Here is a 20,058-nt window from a genome sequence, read left to right as displayed (position 1 = left end):
ACGCTTGGAATATAGGCCACCTGATGGTAAGTGGTCACCATGACCCACAGACAATGACGCTGTAAAAAATATTAACTATTCCTTACTTCGTCAATGCGCCACCAACCTTGGGAACTAAGATGTTACGTCCCTTGTGCCTGTAGTTACACTGGCTCTGCACTCACCCTTCAACCGGAACATAACAATACTGCGTACTGTTGTTTAGCGGTAGAATATTTGATGAGTGGGTGATACCTACCCAGGCGGGCTTGCACAAAGCCCTACCACCAATAAACGTAAAGTACAAGAATTATTGTCAATACGAAATTAATAAGCAACCGCGACACTTGGTGGGTAATTGGTTATCGTCACTTGTCCAGGTCTGCGAATATAAACATACGTCGTTTGTAATACTAACTTTTAGGTTTTCCCTTCTTCCTCACTTTCTTCTGCACCACGAGTCCGGTCTTCTTGCAGAACTCCTCCAGCAATTTCAGAAACAAATGTTCCGTCTCGACCAAATCTAATAAATATGAGCTGTGGGAAAACATTACGGTTAGGATGACGCCCCAGCCTGAGATCGGTTTTTCAGTTGGAATGATTGCTTGACAGATATTTTTATTTGGCAAGTAACTCGTCAAAAGTTATTTCGACAGTGCAATGTATATTTTTGTCCGTCATATAAACAAAAATACCATCAACTCTAAAGTAGATATTGGACAACATCACTTAAATTACTCAGATCCCAATGCAAGTAGCTAAAACACTAGTGTTATGGATAATCAGAAGTAACGACGGTACCACAAAGACCCAGACCCAAGACGTAGGAAACTAATGAATTTTCCACATCGATTCGGCCGGGAATCGAACCCGGAACCTGGGTGGTGGCGTACCCATGAAAACCGGTGTATACACAACTCGACCACGGAGTTCGTCAGTCAAAATTCTTGGTCCGAGACTAAATCAAGGATTATCAACTATCAGGAAATGAGTAGATGTAGCTCAGATGGATAGTATAAATGTTTGCAAAATAAATAGTCCTATATAATAAATATTATACAATTCTGCTGAATATTGACCATTTGATCAATATTATCGGTTCGCATCAAAATAGTATTTATAAGCTATAATCTCCAAGTTTATTAGATAAGCTTTTTATTTGATAAACATAATCAAATTAATCGTTTACCCGCTGTTTGTAAAATTAAACTTTTCTATGAAATCAATTTTACGGCTCCCCAATACGGTAGCTGCTGATAATTTATGTTATTTTGCCACTTACTGGATGCAGCTTAATATCCTTTGCTAACTAAATACATTTTATAGCTGACCAAAACTTTTTGTTTTAATACGAATTCATTTCAATCTATAGTAACAGTAAATATCATTAAAGTGAAACTAGTGCTTTTTAGGGTTCCGTACGTCTGAATACAAAAACGGAACCCTTATAGGATCACTCGTGTGTCCGTCGCTTACAGTCAATTATCTCCGAATCTATTAGACCGATTAAGTTGAAATTTGGTACAAATATCAATTCCTGTAACCCAAATACAGAGGTGTGACGTGAGCAGATGAAATCTGTATATGGGGGGTCATTTTTGGGGGGGAAGAGGAAAATTAAAAAAAATAATTCTGAAAACTGCATCGTGTGGCATATCAAATGAAAGGTCTTGTTGAGAAGATCTTAAATGTATTTTTTTGTAATTTTAAAATAAATAGTTTCCAAGTTATTCAAGAAAATAGACGAAAATTGACCATTCCCCCCCCCCTTATCTCCGAAACTACTGACCCTTAAAATTTTGAAAAAAAATACAGAAATTAGTTTTCTCTTTATAGATTATAGGAAAACCTAAAAGAAGTCCATGATATTAAAATAACATGGTAAATCACTCAATATTGTGCGTACCAACTTACATTTGCAGGTGGAATGTGTGGGAGAACATATTTTTTTTGTTCATTTTTATAGAAAATGTACGGAACCCTTGGTGTGAGTGTCCGACTCGCACTTGACCGGTTTTTAATAAAAATATGAATTTGGTGAAACTTATATTTCCAATAAAACTAATTATAACGGATGAATCGCGTATATTAATTATTTTTAAACATCCCGACGTTTGAGCACTTTGCAGTGTTCGTGGTCACGGGTAGACTGACAGTCGACAGTCGGGTAGACAATTAATATACGCGATTCATCCGTTATAATTAGTTTTATTTAAATGTGTAATAATCGCGAAAATTTAAGACAACATAACTTATATTTCCATCTGTAACGAACCTGAATTGTCCGCTTTACTTTCAGATCCAGGCAGGCTAGATACCGAAATAGGTAAATTGAGTAATTTGATACGACACACTTTACATTAATAAACTTAAAAATATTAATATCTATCTGTCACCGTGAGATTACAAAATTCGTTAGACTACAATCTGACGAGACAGTGCCCCCGCCACCCTGGAATCTGTTATTTTGTTTCACCGTAAAATTGCAAATACCGTTAAACTATAGTCTATTTCACGTTTTTTATGCAATTTGCAATAAAATATAATCAATTTCGATACTACATATTTTGGTTAGGTTAGAGTTTTTGTAATTCAACTGAAATTTACTTTGATAGGATGTAAACTACCGAATAATAATGGTGACATATGAATGGTCGCTCTTGCAATAAGACCGGCCACTCAGGAAGAGTTCTCGACAGTTGACAATTTGACACGGGACAGATTATAATCTAATAGTTTAACTTCGATAGATTATAATATAGCGAAAAATAATACGTTAAATTGCAATCAAATTTACGGTTCACAATATTTCGACAGATTACATTCTGTCTATAGATTGTAATCTAACGAATTTTGTAATCTTACGGTGACATATCTAAGCAATTGGAGTACCACGGTTATGGATGACAATACAAGGATAGTCTTGAAGAAGCTAGGTTTATTTGTCGACCTATTACTGTACTTTAATAAATAATAGTGCAAAGTTGAAATTTAAAGCGACATTTTATAGGTCTAAAAATCACATTCAAAAATTCCAGATGGATGGATTAACGTACCTAGAGGATGTTAACTTACTTGGGCATCTTATTCTCGTCGTATTGTCGACCTACTACTGTACTCTAATAAATAATAGTGCAAAGTTGAAATTTAAAGCGACATTTTATAGGTCTAAAAATCACATTCAAAAATTCCAGATGGATGGATTAACGTACCTAGAGGATGTTAACTTACTTGGGCATCTTATTCTCGTCGTATTGTCGACCTACTACTGTACTCTAATAAATAATTGTGCAAAGTATAAATTTAAAGCGACATTCTTAAAGGTCTAAAAATTACTAAAGTTATTAACTTCGGGATATTTACGATGTTTTTTATTTTTGTTCGGTGGAGCTCGATATTTCGACATTGTCTACGAATGTCTTGTTCACGAGACTCGAACTAAATATACAGAAATTAATAACTTTAACAATAAAAATAACCATGTTAATTTAAAATTCTAAAAATTACGTTCAAACATGTATGATGATCTAGATGGATGGATTAATGTACCTAGAGGATGTTATCTTACTTGGGCATCTTGTTCTCGTCGTATTGTCGACCTACTACTGTACTTTAATAAATAATTGTGCAAAGTATAAATTTAAAGCGACATTTTATAGGTCTAAAAATCACGTTAAAAATTCTAAATGGATGGATTAATGTACCTAGAGGATGTTAACTTACTTGGGCATCTTGTTTTCGTCGTAGGCGAGGAATAGCGCGAGCGCGAATTCGCGGTACTCGGGCACGTAGAAGAGGTTTCCTTGCAGGGCGCGAGCAGCGTCGCGCACGGCGGGCTCGGCTCCACGCATGGCACGCAGAGACTGCAACAGCTCACGCCACGCGCACAGAGCTACTTGCAGGCGCCGAGCCCACACTGCGAACTTCTTCTTCTCAACCTTAATCATGTCGCTGTACTTCTCCATTTGCTGCTGTACGTAGTGAAACGTCTGCACCGACATCGTCTCGCTGCGGATTGTCGGGTACGCTGTAGCGAGTTCGCTTTGACCTTCTTTTTAAGCGACTTCAAACAATGGAGTGTTCTCAATTCGACCAGTATATAAATATTTTTGACGTGACAACGTCTTATAAATTGGTTTGCCGGGTGACACTTCAAGAAACTGCGTTACGCTCCGCTCACGTTATGCGCTCACAATGAGAGCGAGTGAGAGGCACGCGTCCCTTCCACTCGGGCGTGATTAGCCCGCCTAAGAGCGAGAGAGACAGACATAAATACTATTATTTCATCCTTCTTCCTACTATACGGATGAATATTCACATTAAAATTATTTTATCACTCAAAGTCGTTGTCACGTAAAACTTTCACCCGTTTACCGACTTTGCAGGCAACAGGTAATTTTTTTTTATGTTTTTCGCCGATTACTTCGCCATTTATGAACCGATTTTGATGATTTTTTTTTTTAGAGTTTGATGATGTGATCCTGGAGAAATTATTTTTAGAAAAAATATTTTATTAAATAAGTGGTGCATGCTAAATGCATTACATTTATCCTCTCTTGATCAATCATGAACTATTATTAGTGCTGCTGTGGATATTCGAACATCTAGGTGGTGCGAATGAAGCTTGGAATCCTGATGCGATGTCCGAAGACAACATTCAGCAGAAGGATTTAATCCAAGAAAATTCTAAAAATGCGGAGCTTGTCCCATGAGAAATGAGGTCGAACTTGCAAATTTGGAAGTCATTGGTATGTAGAAGAAACAGAGTAAGTGACAGAAGGCCATTTTGTCAAGACAGAATTGACGAATTTTAAGTAATACCTACCTTCGATAAACGACCTTAATGCTCCAAATTACTGCAGCTAAAAAGCTGGTGATCCAATTGCATAATTGTCCGGGAATTATGCAACATTCTACATAGCTTTTTTTGAGCCCTAGGCAATCGAAGGCCCTCACTATGCCCTAATTGCTTGCTAACATGGATTCAACTGATCGGGTGCACCGAATCAGTTTTCAAAGAGTTAGAAACGACTCCGAAGGCGTAGGATTGTACATGATAAATTAAAACCTGTGCCACCTCGTGAGCACATGACCGTAGAACTATCGGCAGAATCAATAGGTTCCACTCGATTTATGAATATCCAAGAACTACACGAACTGCCCTTTGCCGGAATTTAAGCCTCCAGCGTCGTGGTATCACACCATTCGTGGTGACTTTCCTCAGACATTTAGAGGTTAGTTAGACGGAAAAAGGGACTAAAATTTTAGCTTTGTCTTTTGAGGTATGGTCCAATGACTTATAATCCGAGTACAGAGATGAAAAGAAGGCTAACAGTAATTTCAGACCATAACGCTTGCGTTACCGATGGGAGATGTCTCTCGACAGTCCGGCACAATCTTAACCGTATCAATTATACTTTTGGAGGAGAGAGAATTACACTCTTTTTGAATGCGTTGCTATTTCAAAAATCAAAATCAAAATATACTTTATTCAAGTGGGCTTTTACAAGCACTTTTGAATCGTCATTTAACAATTAAGTGAAGCTACCACCGGTTCGGAAAGTAGAATCTACCGAGAAGAACCGGCAAGAAACTCAGTAGTTACTCTTTTTCAACATTTAAAAAAAAAATACAGTCATGTTAGTTAATACAATTATTAAAATTAATATATCCTGCGTGGAAGTCAACAGGTATTAATTCCATGCTTTTTTATCATCTACAAAATCTTGTATCGAATAATACGCCTTTTTCACCAATGTATTTTTTATAAACGATTTGAATTTACGAGACGGCAAAGTTAAAAATGTCTGTGGAATTTTATTATAGAAATGGATAGAAATGACCTTGCCCCAAGAAAGATTTATTGACTTTGCGGAGTCGGAAACTTGGCGTTATAAGCTTATCCTTACTTCTAGTGCATATACAATGATTATCACTGATTTTATCAAAGTGATCAATGTTACTGTGAATATACATGATATTGTTGTAAATATATTGCGACGCAACAGTGAGTATTCCCACTTTGTTAAAAACATCCCGAAGAGTGTCTCTAGCTCCAAGATTATAAATAAACCGGATGGCTCTCTTTTGTAAAATAAAGACAGATTCAATATCTGCAGCGTTACCCCAAAGTAATATGCCATGTGACATAATACTGTGAAAATAACCAAAATAAACTAAACGAGCGGTATCAATATCAGTTAGTTGTCTAATTTTTCTAACCGCGTATGCTGCGGAGCTGAGTCTTCCTGTTCGGGACTACAAATGGGGCCTTCACTGAAGTCTGGAATCCAATTCTATTCCCAAGAACACCGTAGTATCGGCTACATCAAGCGGGCCACCGCTTAAAGATATATTATAATTTTGCTTTCTAACATTGGGTATGGTAAAAACTACACATTTTGTTTTTTGAGTATTCAAAACCAAATTATTTACTTTAAACCAATCTTGTATCTGTGATAAGGCACCGTTCACATCGTCATAGTCAGATTTTCTTTCTTTTCTGTCAACCTTAAAAATCAGTGAAGTATCGTTAGCAAACAATACTATACCACAAATACCTTTAACAAAGAAAGGAAGGTCATTTATATATACTAGAAATAGAAAGGGACCCAAAATTGAACCTTTTGGAACACCCATTTTTTACGTAGATCCAGTAGACTTTGTTCCATTAATGAAAACTTGCTGGATTCTTTGACTTAAGTATGAAGCAATGAGATCAAGAGCCCTACCTTTAACGCCGTAATATTTGAGCTTATAAAGAAGCGTCTCGTGTTCTACACAATCAAATGCTTTAGATAAATAACAGAATACTCCAATAGCATTCTGTGATTTCACAAGCTTCGTAAATATGCTTAAGAAGCGCAATTCCCGCATCAGTTGTTGATCGACCTCTTGTAAAACCAAATTGCTCCCTATGAAAAATGGTTTTTGTACCAAAATGGATAAGAAGTTGATTTAAAATATTTTTTTCGAAAATTTTACTTAAATATGGGAGTATTGAAATAGGCCTGTAATTACTGGGATCGCTTCTATTTCCGTTCTTAAAAAGTGGTACTTTGGTGATGACTTTACTACATTTTAACAAGTTAGGAAATGAACCCGTATCCAAACTCCTGTTAAAAATTACTGCTATATAAGGAGCAATATCGTGTATGATGTTATTTACGAATTTTACCGAAATGCCCCATACGTCGTTAGTTTTTTTTAATATTGAGTGTTTTAAATACTTTTATAACATCTATTGCAGAAACTGTTTCATTTATATCACGAGACGCCGATGAGTTAGCCCAGACTTGGTAGCGTTCTCACTTTCACCACGCAGAATACCAAACAAGCTACAGATAGGCAAAGTCAAAGTCAAATAGCTTTATTCGTACTGAACTCGGTGCTCTTTTTATAATTCATTTTTGATAATATTTTTTTCATTTTTGGACAGCCTTTAAAGATACTTTAAAATTTTAGAATTGAACATTTCTAAACGGTTTCCGTGTTGTAAAAACAACCTATTCATTGCCCTCTTGGAGTGACCAGTGTACGCTTGTCCTAGTACTAATAGCATGTTCGTCACAAAATCTAGAAAAAACATTTATGTACATACGAGGGAGGGCTGAAAAGTTCGCGGCATAGGGTACTTAACGATGAGTAATTATCTTGTTACTCATGTCACGAGTTGCCAAACTTAATAGTATTATAAAAGCAATCATTAATTAAGTTTGCACTCATAGCACGACCCTCGCCCGGGGCGCCCTAGCTCTATACTGACCGAAGACAACATCAGAAAAGGCGAAAATATCGTTCTGGCCGACCGAAAATGAAACTGGCAGATCGATGAAGAACTGCAGATTAGCAAACTACTTGGAGAAATTTTATATGAATATGAGAAAAATTAACACGCGCTGGGTACCGACAGTGCCCACATCGCTCAACAAGCAACGTCAGCTCGCAAAATGCAAAGATTTTCTCGAGCTAGTCGGAGTCAATTAAATTATACATGCTATTGCTATATTTTTTTTTTTTTATAATAACAAAAATTATCTGCCTTAATAAAATTCACAAAAAGGCCAACATGCCTTCTGTAATTTATTTAAATTATATTAATTATTACTGAAGTACAATCCATTTGTGAATTATTTTGGAATCACTTTTCGTCGAAATATGCTAATTATGATTTCGTGTGTGATAGCGTACTTGCGATGATAGCCTACATTCTTGTATTATTTGTACATACATTGAAATTGGAGACTTTAAAATTACGCGAGAGAATGTCTACAATAAAATAAAAAGATTTTATATGGCCAACCTAAACCTGATAATATTCCAATATTTCTAGTTAATTGTGCAAAGGCAATAAATTTGCCAGTTTCAATAATTTATAACTGATCATTAGAAAAGTTGGAAAAGAAACACACAAATCCTATATATAAATGTGTTAAACCTAAGATAATTACTAATTATATCTCAATTTCAATTATTTGTACTATTGCTAAAAGTCCCTAATCCTTAATTTATAAAAATATATGTTACCATATCAGAAATTATATAAATAACAATAAGCATGGATTTTTAAATAAATGCTCTACTTTAACTTAGCTGTCCCTTCATGTTTCTAATATTTCTGAATGTATTGAGAGTGGCCTTCAAATGGATGCCTTATATACAGATTTCTCAAAGGCTTTTGACAAGGTTAATCACTGCATTCTTTTAAATAAGCTGAAATTATATGGTATTTCGGATCTACTGCTAGAGTGGTGAAAAACTTATTTAATGGTAGAACCTTGAGAGTGTCATAGAGAGTTGTAATCCATGGGCACTACTTTTAAACTATTCTTTGCTTCCTCGTGAGTCTCACAGGGATTGAATTTAGGTCCATTGATTTTTAATATATTTGTTAATAATATTATATCAATATTTAAGGATTGTCACGTAAAATACGCTGATGATCTAAAATTAACTTGAATAATAAAACCATTTTCTGATGTTTTTTTGTGTGCATTTGCATGGTGTGATAATAATTATTTACTATATAATAGTAAAAAACATTATTTTACTTGTTATTCTTAATTATTGTTTATGTTTAATTTATATTTTCAATACATAAATCGTATAACATGATAGTGCATGGTTAGATTTCCTGTAAGTAGTAGAACTTTCGCCTAAATGATTATGAAATTTTATACATTTTTATTTTGGAATATTGTATCCACTAATAAAATAAAATAAATACTATGTGACACTGTACGTAGTGAGATATTTAATTATTGTTTAATAGTATTTTCCCGTGGCATTTGCTTTATGTAGGGGGAATTTTATATATTTTTATTTTGGAATATTGTATCCACTAATAAAATAAAATAAATACTATGTGACACTGTATGTAGTGAGATATTTAATTATTGTTTAATAGTATTTTCCCGTGGCATTTGCTTTATGTAGGGGGAATTTTATATATTTTTATTTTGGAATATTGTATCCACTAATAAAATAAAATAAATACTATGTGACACTGTATGTAGTGAGATATTTAATTATTGTTTAATAGTATTTTCCTGTGACATTTGCTTTATGTAGGGGGATGTAAAAAGTATAATTCTTGCAACATTTAAATGAAGTAATTCACTATAATATCTATAGATTATTTTTATTTATTTCACAAGAAACAAATCTAATTCCTACATAGTGCAACACTTGACGCCTCAAGGCCTAAAAGCGAGGCAGTCTGGAGCGCCAATCCAACACTACGGTCTAGCCAAAATCCTATCCTAGAAATGAATCCATGGTGATCTAGTAACCATACGGATGAAAATATTTGATCTCTGACGGAAACTCACACCCCAGCCTGTGGCACACTCGTTCTTAATTAGAAGAAACAAATAAACGAACCATACCAAGTACACCACGTAAGGTTAATTAACCATATATTATATTATGATGTATTTATTTAATACTATGTAATATATACACTAATAAGTTTTTAAATTCATGAGTTATAACTGGCCATAGTCACATAATGACTTTAATTATGTAACAATGGCAACGGAAAAAAATAAGGAAGAAGATACTTGACATTTTTTTTGGTTGAATATATTTTTATGTTGAACTAGCTTTTGCCCGCGACTTCGTTCGCGTGGACTTCAGGTTCGTAATCGCTTAAAATCGCTTCGTAAATAAGTCATTATTTCTCGTACAAAGTAAATGATAAAAAATGGTTATTCTGGGTTATTCCTAAGAGATAAACATATACCATCACGGACTTTTTTGTAGACCTTTTTAAGTTGTACAATACTGTAGTACATTGTCTTGATCTATCTTGTGGGATTCAGTCAGCGTTTGCAATGTAAGCGCAAAAAATGTGTTATTTCTACGACCTCACATTAGAAACCCCAAAAATTGTAGCCTATGTGTTATTCTGATGTATAAGCTATATTGTTATAAAGTTTCATTCAAATCCATTCAGTAGTTTTTACGTGAAAGAGTAACAAACATCCATACATACAAACTTTCGCCTTTATAATAGCAGTAGGATTGTGAACAATAAAATTTTAATAACAAAAATAATCGGAATTTACTTGAAGATAATCTCAGATGCTTTTAACCATCATAACTCACCTGACTAATCCAATTTGGAAGTCGTGTCCCCTGTTGAACTCCATGAAGAATTTCAGGGCCCAGAGGTAGTAGGACTCGTCGTTCTGCTGGGCCCTGGCCCTCACCAGAGCGTCCTTCACGTAACGCATCATGGGGTTGTACGAACTGTTCAGGAATTCTATGCAAAACTCCTTGAGAAATAACCTGAAATGTTTCGCTTATTTCATTTCGAGTATCAAGATTTCCATGTTTGCTATTTTAATCTTTTTAATATCACATTTTTGATCCAAATTTATTTTTACACATCCAACCTGTAATGTTCACATATATACTTGTAAGATCGTTATACAAGTTACATATAAATATATATTATATTTAAATATCCACTCGCCGTGCACACACACCGTCTTCACCCGCCCAAATTATATATAAATTATATATTTTATATTCCCGCGCTTTCCGCGATGTGTGTCACTCGAGGGGACAGATACATAAATACACAGATAATATATATATATATCCATATACAATATTAGTCCAATAATATTTATTATATTATTACAGATCCGTGTACACTACACAACCAATTAAAGTTTCTTTTTTTAAAAAGCCTGAGCTGAGATGGCCCAGTGGTAATTACAGGTTCAAACCCAGGCAAGCACCACTATATATATGTGCTTAATTTGTGTTTATAATTCACCTCGTGCTCGGCGGTGAAGGATAACGTCGTGAGGACACACATGTGTCTAATTTCATAGAAATTCTACCTCATGTGTATTCCACCAACCCACATTGGAACAAGGTGGTGGAATATGTTCCACTCTTCTCCTCAAAGGGAGAAGAGGCCTTTAGCCCAGCAGTGGGAATTTACAGGCTGTGGTTGTTTAAATTTATTATAAACAATATAGGCCTGACCCCCCCCCCCCTTTTTATATATTTTTTTCAGACATGTTTAACAATTGTCGGTCTATTTTAACTTATTAAATGATCTACCTAACCTTTCCTTATGAATAACTTTGTCTATTAGTGGAAACCGCATGAAAATTCGTTCAGCAGTTTGCTGTTTATCACGAACATACAGAAAGACAAACTCAGTCGGGGGACTGTGTTCTATAATATGTAGTGACGATTGAATAATTAATAAGGCATGATTGCAACATTGTTATAATACATACTAATATTATAAATGCAAATAAATAAACATGAGACAAAATCACATACATAACTCTGATCCCAATGTAAGTAGCTGAAGCACTTGTGTTATGGAAAATCAGAAGTAAAGACGGTACCACAAACACCCAGACCCAAGACAACATAGAAAACTAATGATAATCTACATTGGCCGGGAATCTAACCCGGGACCTCGGAGTGGCGTACCCATGAAAACCGGTGTACACACCACTCGCCACACGGAGGTTGTCAATGCAAAAGTAACTCTGTTACCCTTTTAAAAAGCACTTAACCGACAACAACAACAACAACAGCCTATAAATTCCCACTGCTGGGCTAAAGCCCTCCTCTCTCTTTGAGAAGAAGGTTTGGAACATATTCCACCACGCTGTTCCAATACGGGTTGGTGAAATACACATGTGGCAGAATTTCTATGAAATTTGTCACATGCAGGTTTCCTCACGATGTTTTCCTTCACCGCTGAGCACGAGATGAGTTATAAAGACAAATTAAGCACATGAATCAGCGGTGCTTGCCTGGGTTCGAACCCGCAATCATCGGTTAAGATGCACGCGTTCTAACCACTGGGCCATCTCGACTCGCACTTAACCGAATTTGATGAAATTAGATACGAAGCTAGCTTGAATTTAGGAAGAATATAGACTACTTTGCTGAGGCAAAAGCGCAGACGACAACTAATTATATCAAAGCTTACCTGATAGCGAAGGCAGATCTCCGTTCCAACATGCCACTCTCCGTAGGCCTTCTGTTCTTGGGTTTGACAAGTTTAGACTTTTTGCTTCCATTGAAATCTAAGTTTGATATTTTATTTAGGGGTTTCAGGGAAATTAGCTCGTTCTCCGATATGGACTTCATGTTTTGAATCACGTAAGTGCCTCCGAAACGAGAATGCCTACAAAAAACAGTATCGTTAATAACTTTGAAGAGAAACAGTCTAGGGATAGGTGTGGTAAGAAATGGCAACTTCAAGATCAACTGGAGATATTTCCGAACACTTTAAGGCGCCCGTGATCACATATTATGGTATTAGGAAGAAATAGGGATGTTTGGAATTATTATTATTATTTAAACTTATTCTGATAATGTACTTTTTTGATTTGTGAACTTTTTGTGGGTACTAACAAATTATTAACATATCTATGGTGTCAATTTTATCAACAAAAACAATTATAAAAGTTACAACTTTAAACTAATAACTATAACTTTAAAAAACAATTATAAAAGTTATAACTTTTATAATTGCTTTCATTATTTAGTACTAAAATCAATATTTTAAAAACACTGTTTGTTTGCCAAAAAAAAAATTATGGTCACAAAGGATAAAAGTGAAACAAAATTAAAAGCTTCTTTCGTTTTTTCGAATTTCAAATCACTTTTATTGTATAGGAATTTCACTTCATTAATGTAGGTATCAAAAACATATAAGATTTAAAAATAACCAACAACTATTGAGTAATAAAAATAAACATACATATGTATATGAATAGTTCCTAAATACCTTTTTATAATAATATGGATATATATTAAATACTAATTTATTTATTTCTCTATACTCTATACTATTGGAAATTTGTGTTGTTCTAAGAAAAAAATAATATTACTTATCCAAAATGTTACTAATTTTAAAATTATTTTTAATCAACCATCCTGATAAAAATAAAAATTATTGGTGAAATAATCTGTGCACTGTTATCACAATTTAAGGCAAAGAATACAACTAAACAAACACTAATAAGGTTACCAAAACTAAAAAAAAACTAACCTCGTAGATGAATACATCTTTACTTTATTCATTCTCTCCTTAGTCTCCATCATTCTCATAGTTAATAATTCCTGGTCATCTCGGAGCTTCTCATCAACACTCCGCTGTAAAGCTGCATCGGCTAGGCTTGTGGGATTCTGTTCTCTCAATAAATGAGATATAATTTCTATTATATGCATGAAGTACTGTTTCTCATTCTCCGAAGACATGTACAGAATTATATCCAAAATTCCTGCTTGATTTAATGCCCAAAGAACCTTAAAAGATGTAATTTATATTAAAAGAATGTTGGCTTGGTACTGCATACCAAGGAATGGAAGTGCAATAGTGATATCAAGTTGTTGGAAAATATATTTAATATTGTTTGTCAGTTAAGAATAAGTAATTATTTTTTTAACACTTTAATAAAACTTATTAAATTAAAGTCTACCTAATTATACTAACTGCAATTGTTATTACTTTTTAATAATGAAATGAGGATAAAACTATGAGAAAGACCAACATCTTATTTTCCATGAGACAAATGTGTACCTATATTCAATTTTACAGTCTACAGAAAGTTTTGATAATAACATTTGCTGCTACTCTCATCCACAGGATTTTTACAAATAAACCTCACACTTATTATTATAACACAAAAACATTACAACATAAATCCAATGAAATAATTTTAACCTGTTAAGCACTATGTTAACATAAAAGGCAGAAGTGGATATTTATTATTATACATAATATACAGGTTATACTAAAAGTATAGCATCCGCTCAAATCCATATAAACATAATGGTGAAGACTTCATATGTGTTCATAAAAGACTAAACTTTATACAACTATAAGAACAAATATGATAATTTATACCTGATCATGAACACTAGCGTCATTCTCTGGTCTTCTCTCCTTGTCTAAGTCAGCAGGAACATGCAATACATTCCTTATTAAGATTAATATTCTTTCTATTATCAATCCCGTGTCTTCGTCTCTTTCAGACCAATCCTGTTTATCACACATTACATTTACAAATAAAGTGTACTATTAATTACACCTTTCTATTTAAAATACTTACAAAATTAGCGCATATATATTAAATGTTCTATTTATCTCATAATAGGAAATATGTATGAACTTTGTAGTGAATAAAAATATAAAACTATATTTAAATACTTCAAATTAAACTTATAATTGCAATACATAGTGGGGAATATATGATTTACAAATATGTAATTTGAATATGTTTATGGGTGAATATACGCTATTTGATTTTTTTGTGTCCCACAAGAAAAAGTAATGTTATCTATTTTATATTTATTATTTCTCTATTTGACACTATTTTTATATTTGTAATGATGGGGGCCAGAAGAATTTCTCATTTTTTTGTGTTTTATAAGTACCAGAGGAAAATACGTTACCAGAGGAGTGACACTACTGGCAGAGTAGTGACAAATTGAACCAGGAAAGTGACACACAGTGGCTTATATTAAATAAAACACATAAAAACGATTTAGAATATTCTTTTTATTATAAAGATACATTCAGTCTTGATGATTTCTTAATGCAACCTTATTATTATATTAATAGTTTTTTAAATGCTTAAGTTTCCAAAATCAGTTTAAAATAACAGAATTAAGTATATTCTGTTTATCAGTCTCACCTGAGATAAAAATCACAGTAAAATAATACTATTACTAATAATTAATACTTTTTTAAATTATAAAATAATAAAAAAACTAAACGTTTTTAACATTTAAGGCACTGTAATCTTAATCAACTTACTAAATAAAACAAAAATATAAACTTCTTTTCCAAAACAAAACAATAGTACTATCTAATGACACATCTATCAGTCTCGAGGCTATTTAATCAACTTAAAAATTATCAGTCTACAGTATACATGAACTGTTTCATTATTTGTAAAAAACAGATTTAACAATTTTTGCGAAATTAAATACTTTCTATTTTAATACTGAACAATTTACTTTTCAAACACATCAACTGGCTTTTCGAACTTGTAGAGTACTCTGTTGCCTTTCATAAATATATTTGGCACTGGTAATATGGTCAAGATCTGTTCCCATTTAACATCAAACATGTCATTGTCGTTTAATTTAAAAAGAGTACCATCTTCATTGGATACCTTTAAAAATGTAACCCTGATGTCTCCTTCCTCTTCATCAAAATCTGACGAACATACACCAGCATATGTATATTTCTTATTATTAATTTGGTATTCTACAAGAACAAAATCTCCGTTCTTTACAGACAAAGGAGTGTCTGTATTGTCTTTTTCAGATGAATTAATCAGATGACTAGACGTTTGTGCAACCATTTCATTTGGTGCATCTTCTTCAGAATCAGTATATACTGCAGCAACATCCAATTTGCTTTTTTTGAGGGGGTATTTTATGTCGCCTAAATGGAAATGGGGACAAAAAATGCTACAAAAGCAACTTAGGCTCTTCATGTAAAGCGTATTGCTCAAATGGTTTCCTCGTACTTGATGCACTTTTAGTGTACCAGTAAAAGGTTTGATATTTACTTTATTGTCTTCCATGATCTTCTTTTGAAAATCAATTTCTTTTTCGTTAATCACAAATATTTGAATGCCGGGACAGTTTCTATCTAATTCGGTAGCAAGGTCGTTGATGGTGGCAATATCAGATCCTAAAGCAACAATTTTGTCAGCGATTCGTTTACACGTTGCTCCGATGCCATCTGGAGCTCCTTTACCATGACCGGCTTCATGGTAATTCCAGGTAAAATCACAAATATTTGGATAGGTTTCAGTCAATATACAAAGTAAGTAAAAAAACATATCTTTGTTACGGTACTGAGTAACTGGACCGTCACTTAAAAAATGAACGTTTTCTACTGAAGAAGGAAGGAGTTCCATGACAGGTTTTAGATGAGCCCAGATTACGGGTACATTATGGCTTAAGTTTTCTGACATTGTGGCGAAACATTTTGTTTCTCCTTTTGTATATAAGACCACAGTATGCAAACTTATTTGCCTTCGTGACCCACCAAAATGGAATGATTGAACCTCTGAAGAATATTTTGTATTGTAGTTCTCTGAAAAGTCCATATGGATCACAGCATCTTTATCAGTTAAGTTATCTTTCAGACTTTTAATTATTTGATATTGATGGACTATATTTGCCTCATGCTTTAAAAATATATTAAGGTTTTCGTCAAGTTTCATCACAATATCTCTTGGAGCACAGTTTAATGTTATTTTGGTATATTTTCGAACCCTCCGTTTTTTTTTAGTTTTCATATCAAAAATGTCCTCTACGACACATTGCCATGAAGAATGTTTGATCAAAACAGAATTGTCGAACTCATAATAGTTTAAAGATCGTCTTTTGCAAATAAGGCATTCTCGCATTAGACTTTTTTCATTGTATCGGTCGCAACATAAATAATTAAGCACAGCCTGATAGCTTGTAAAACTTATGATGTTGGCCTGTTTTAGAGAAGCCAAGGTTAGCTCCATGTTTGCATGAGTTATACATAAACAAGTGTCTCTTTGGTTGATATTTGGAGATACAACCCAAAATGGTCTTAGTTGGCAAAAAAGGGTGTAACTTACCTTTATATTTTTTGTTTTTATAAACTTGGTGTGTAGATTTTTTATGGTATCCTGTAACAATCTTTTCTGTTTTTTTATTTTACCTTTTGTAATGCAATCTCTTTTACCTGGGCATAGTTTACTATTGCAATCTTCTTCTAAAAACTCTGCGACTATTTTCTGTAACTTCGATTTCGTTTTATCATTTCTTGTTTTCCGTGTTATGTCTAATAAACTTTTATTTGCAATAGATGACTGTCTTATCGGTTTCATATTAATTTCGTTCAACACTTTGTATTTCCTGACTATTTTACCACTCAATACTTTTTTAAATATTTTCTTTTCATTGTCATTCGTTGTCAAATTCATATTTTCTTTGAGCTGATTTTGAATCACCTCACTAAATAGCAGCTTTTTCTTCACCTCTTCTACTTTGTCTTTACTATTGCTTTGTAAAAGATCGGATACTTTTGAGTTTGGAGTCATTTCCTGTTTTTTGATTCGCAGTAGTTTCTTTTTATAGTAACGCATCTTTTGACGTAACTCTTTGATTTCTTTTTTTTGTTTTTTTATTAGTTTATTTCGTAGTTTCCGCTGAGTTTCTGATCGCTTTTTAGCAGCCAAAGCGATATTGTTTTGTGGAAGTGGAGGTTGGTCTTCATTATCAGACTCTGGTGGTGTTACTGGAAAGTTTCTAGTTGATTGTAGCTTCACGCGATCTCTATGCTTTCTAGTCTTCTCTCTCCATATTTTTCTGATTGCCCTTTGTTCCCTTTCAGTCATATCGTGTATGCTCTTAATTTGTCCCTTTTCTTTTTTCTTCTGATATTGCTGCCTTTCCTTTTCTTTTAATTCTGCTCTTTTAATTGGATCGTTTAATTCTTTGATAGCGTAATCTTTCAGCTTGTCGCTTTTTTTCTAACCTCTCTTCTCTTGTTTGCTTTCTTTTAACATTCACCATGATGTCTGATTATGCTACAGTACCTAGAGCAAATAAAATAAAGCCTTAACACATTAGATATATAACAAAACATAATTTCGTCACTTCTCTGGCGATCATGTATTTCCTCTGGCATGAAATATGCCACAGAAGTGACGCCAGAGAAGTGACAAAATCGTAAATAACCTTCAAAAACAATATCACTCCATTTTCTCACCACTGTTTGTCGTAACACATAACATCTACACACAATAAACCTTGTATTGAGAAAATAAACATATTTGTAACAATAAAATACAAAAAAATATGCTTACCATAGGAAATACTCCAACGTCTGGCACAAGCACGCTTTTCGAGAGTAAATCGCTAACTGACGGAATATTATTTAAGTTTTGCAAAAGACCGTTAGCTTGCTTCTAACTTCACACTGTTGTACGCGAGTAATTCAAGGACAAAACATAAATCGGCGATTTTAAATATAAGTTTTCTTCTTTAAAACTTTGCCAGATGAAGTGACGTATTTGTAACATGACATGAAAATAAGTATTTGTTTTTTATAATAATAAATGTTTTTACAGTGTATTTTAATTAAATATGTTTCGATGTTTATAAAAGTTTGTGACTATTTAAAAATAAATCTGTCATCAAAAAGGGCTAGATTTATCGCTTGTCTGGATACCAAGCCATTCTGGTATTCCCGACAACGATGCAGCAGATTCATTTGCTAAATCTGCGATATCGACTGGCTCTCTTGATCATTTTAAAAACTCAACACAGGACTTGTGTGCTCTACCGAAAATTCATCTTGTTAAATCCTGGAACTCTGTTTGGGAAGTTTCATCAAAATCTAAAGGTAGATTTTACGCAAGTCTACAACCAGTTATTCCGAGGCGACCTTGGTTTTCTCATCACAGGCAAGCTAAACGTTGGGTCACCACAACTATCTGCCGTTTACGCCTTGGACATGCATGTACGCCCGTTCATCTTTGTAAAATTAGAGTTAGAGATCACTCTTTGTGTGAATGTGGCCTTGACGAAGGTTCCTTATCCCATATACTGTTTTCTTGCCCCAATCTCCTCCACCCCGTATATGACGTTCTCCCTCCCAAAGTTCCTCGCCCTATTAATGTTGAATGTTTGTTAATGTATGTGTTTAGTCCACTTTGTAAATTTTTATGTAAATATATTGAGCGTAATAAAATTAAGTTGTAAATATTTTTGTGATCGTTCTTATTTGATGTCTTAATAATATTGTAATATGTTTATCTAATTATTTATATATTGTATTGTTTTAGGTTATGGGTTAACAGAGAGTCTACTACTATTGTGCCCTTAAAATTAATTTAAGCCTGCAATCTCGACCGCACCGTTCAATCTCCATCGTGTCTTCTCCATCGCACGTGACATTGGCGAAATAATCTGTGCTCTCTTGGCACAAATAAAAGCCATATATTAAAAAAAAAAAAAAAAAAAAAAAATAAATCTTATTTGCATACGTATTTAAAGGATATTGCCATTAAATAATTATAACTCATCAATGGGCAGGCCAGAGGAGTATACATTTTTACTGTTTTTAATCTAACAATGCTTTAAATTAAACAATTATCGTGAATAGACTATGTGGGCCAGATTAAAGACCATGTTATTTATTGTTTAAGCAAAGAAAAACAATAATATAGTAAGTTTAACATAAAAATTGTCTATAGACCTTTGAAATGCAAATAGCGTATATTCACCCTTATAGAATCAAATGACTCATTATTAATATTTTGGTGTCTTACTCACAATTTCAAGTATCTTTGCTAATTTCTTTGAGAAAACTTGCCATGTTTCAACTTTAGTAAAAGCTTCCTCTTTATAAGACTGTAAATGTGTCAATATTTGTAAATAATTGTGTCGAGCAGTCCTCTCCGCTGGTACTTCTTCTCTGTACAATAGGAGGGCTGGGTTGGTCAAATTAACTAAAAGCCTGTGAAATAGTATTGTGTTGTAGTCTGGTTTTTATGAATATATGCAATGAGCTTATTTATGCTA

The 20,058-nt window shown here is 33.6% G+C and overlaps 1 protein-coding gene and 1 pseudogene across 1 annotated transcript in view; both read right to left on the bottom strand.

Annotated features, from left to right (window-relative positions):
- Window positions 1–20,058, bottom strand: part of LOC124532349 (protein timeless homolog) — a 53,947-nt gene that overhangs the window by 33,470 nt on the left and 419 nt on the right. The window contains exons 2-8 of the mRNA XM_047107233.1: window positions 19,810–19,993; window positions 14,378–14,512; window positions 13,520–13,776; window positions 12,452–12,649; window positions 10,588–10,770; window positions 3,703–3,987; window positions 398–516 (exon numbers count right to left, since the gene is read on the bottom strand). Of these exons, the coding sequence (XP_046963189.1) occupies window positions 398–516; window positions 3,703–3,987; window positions 10,588–10,770; window positions 12,452–12,649; window positions 13,520–13,776; window positions 14,378–14,512; window positions 19,810–19,993 (1,361 nt within the window). The remainder of the gene's footprint in view (window positions 1–397; window positions 517–3,702; window positions 3,988–10,587; window positions 10,771–12,451; window positions 12,650–13,519; window positions 13,777–14,377; window positions 14,513–19,809; window positions 19,994–20,058) is intronic.
- Window positions 15,265–18,639, bottom strand: LOC124532347 (annotated as a pseudogene).

The sequence above is a fragment of the Vanessa cardui genome, chromosome 9 (assembly GCF_905220365.1).
Source record: "Vanessa cardui chromosome 9, ilVanCard2.1, whole genome shotgun sequence".
Taxonomy (NCBI): Eukaryota; Metazoa; Arthropoda; class Insecta; order Lepidoptera; family Nymphalidae; genus Vanessa; species Vanessa cardui.
This window is presented reverse-complemented; position numbering and strand designations above follow the sequence as displayed.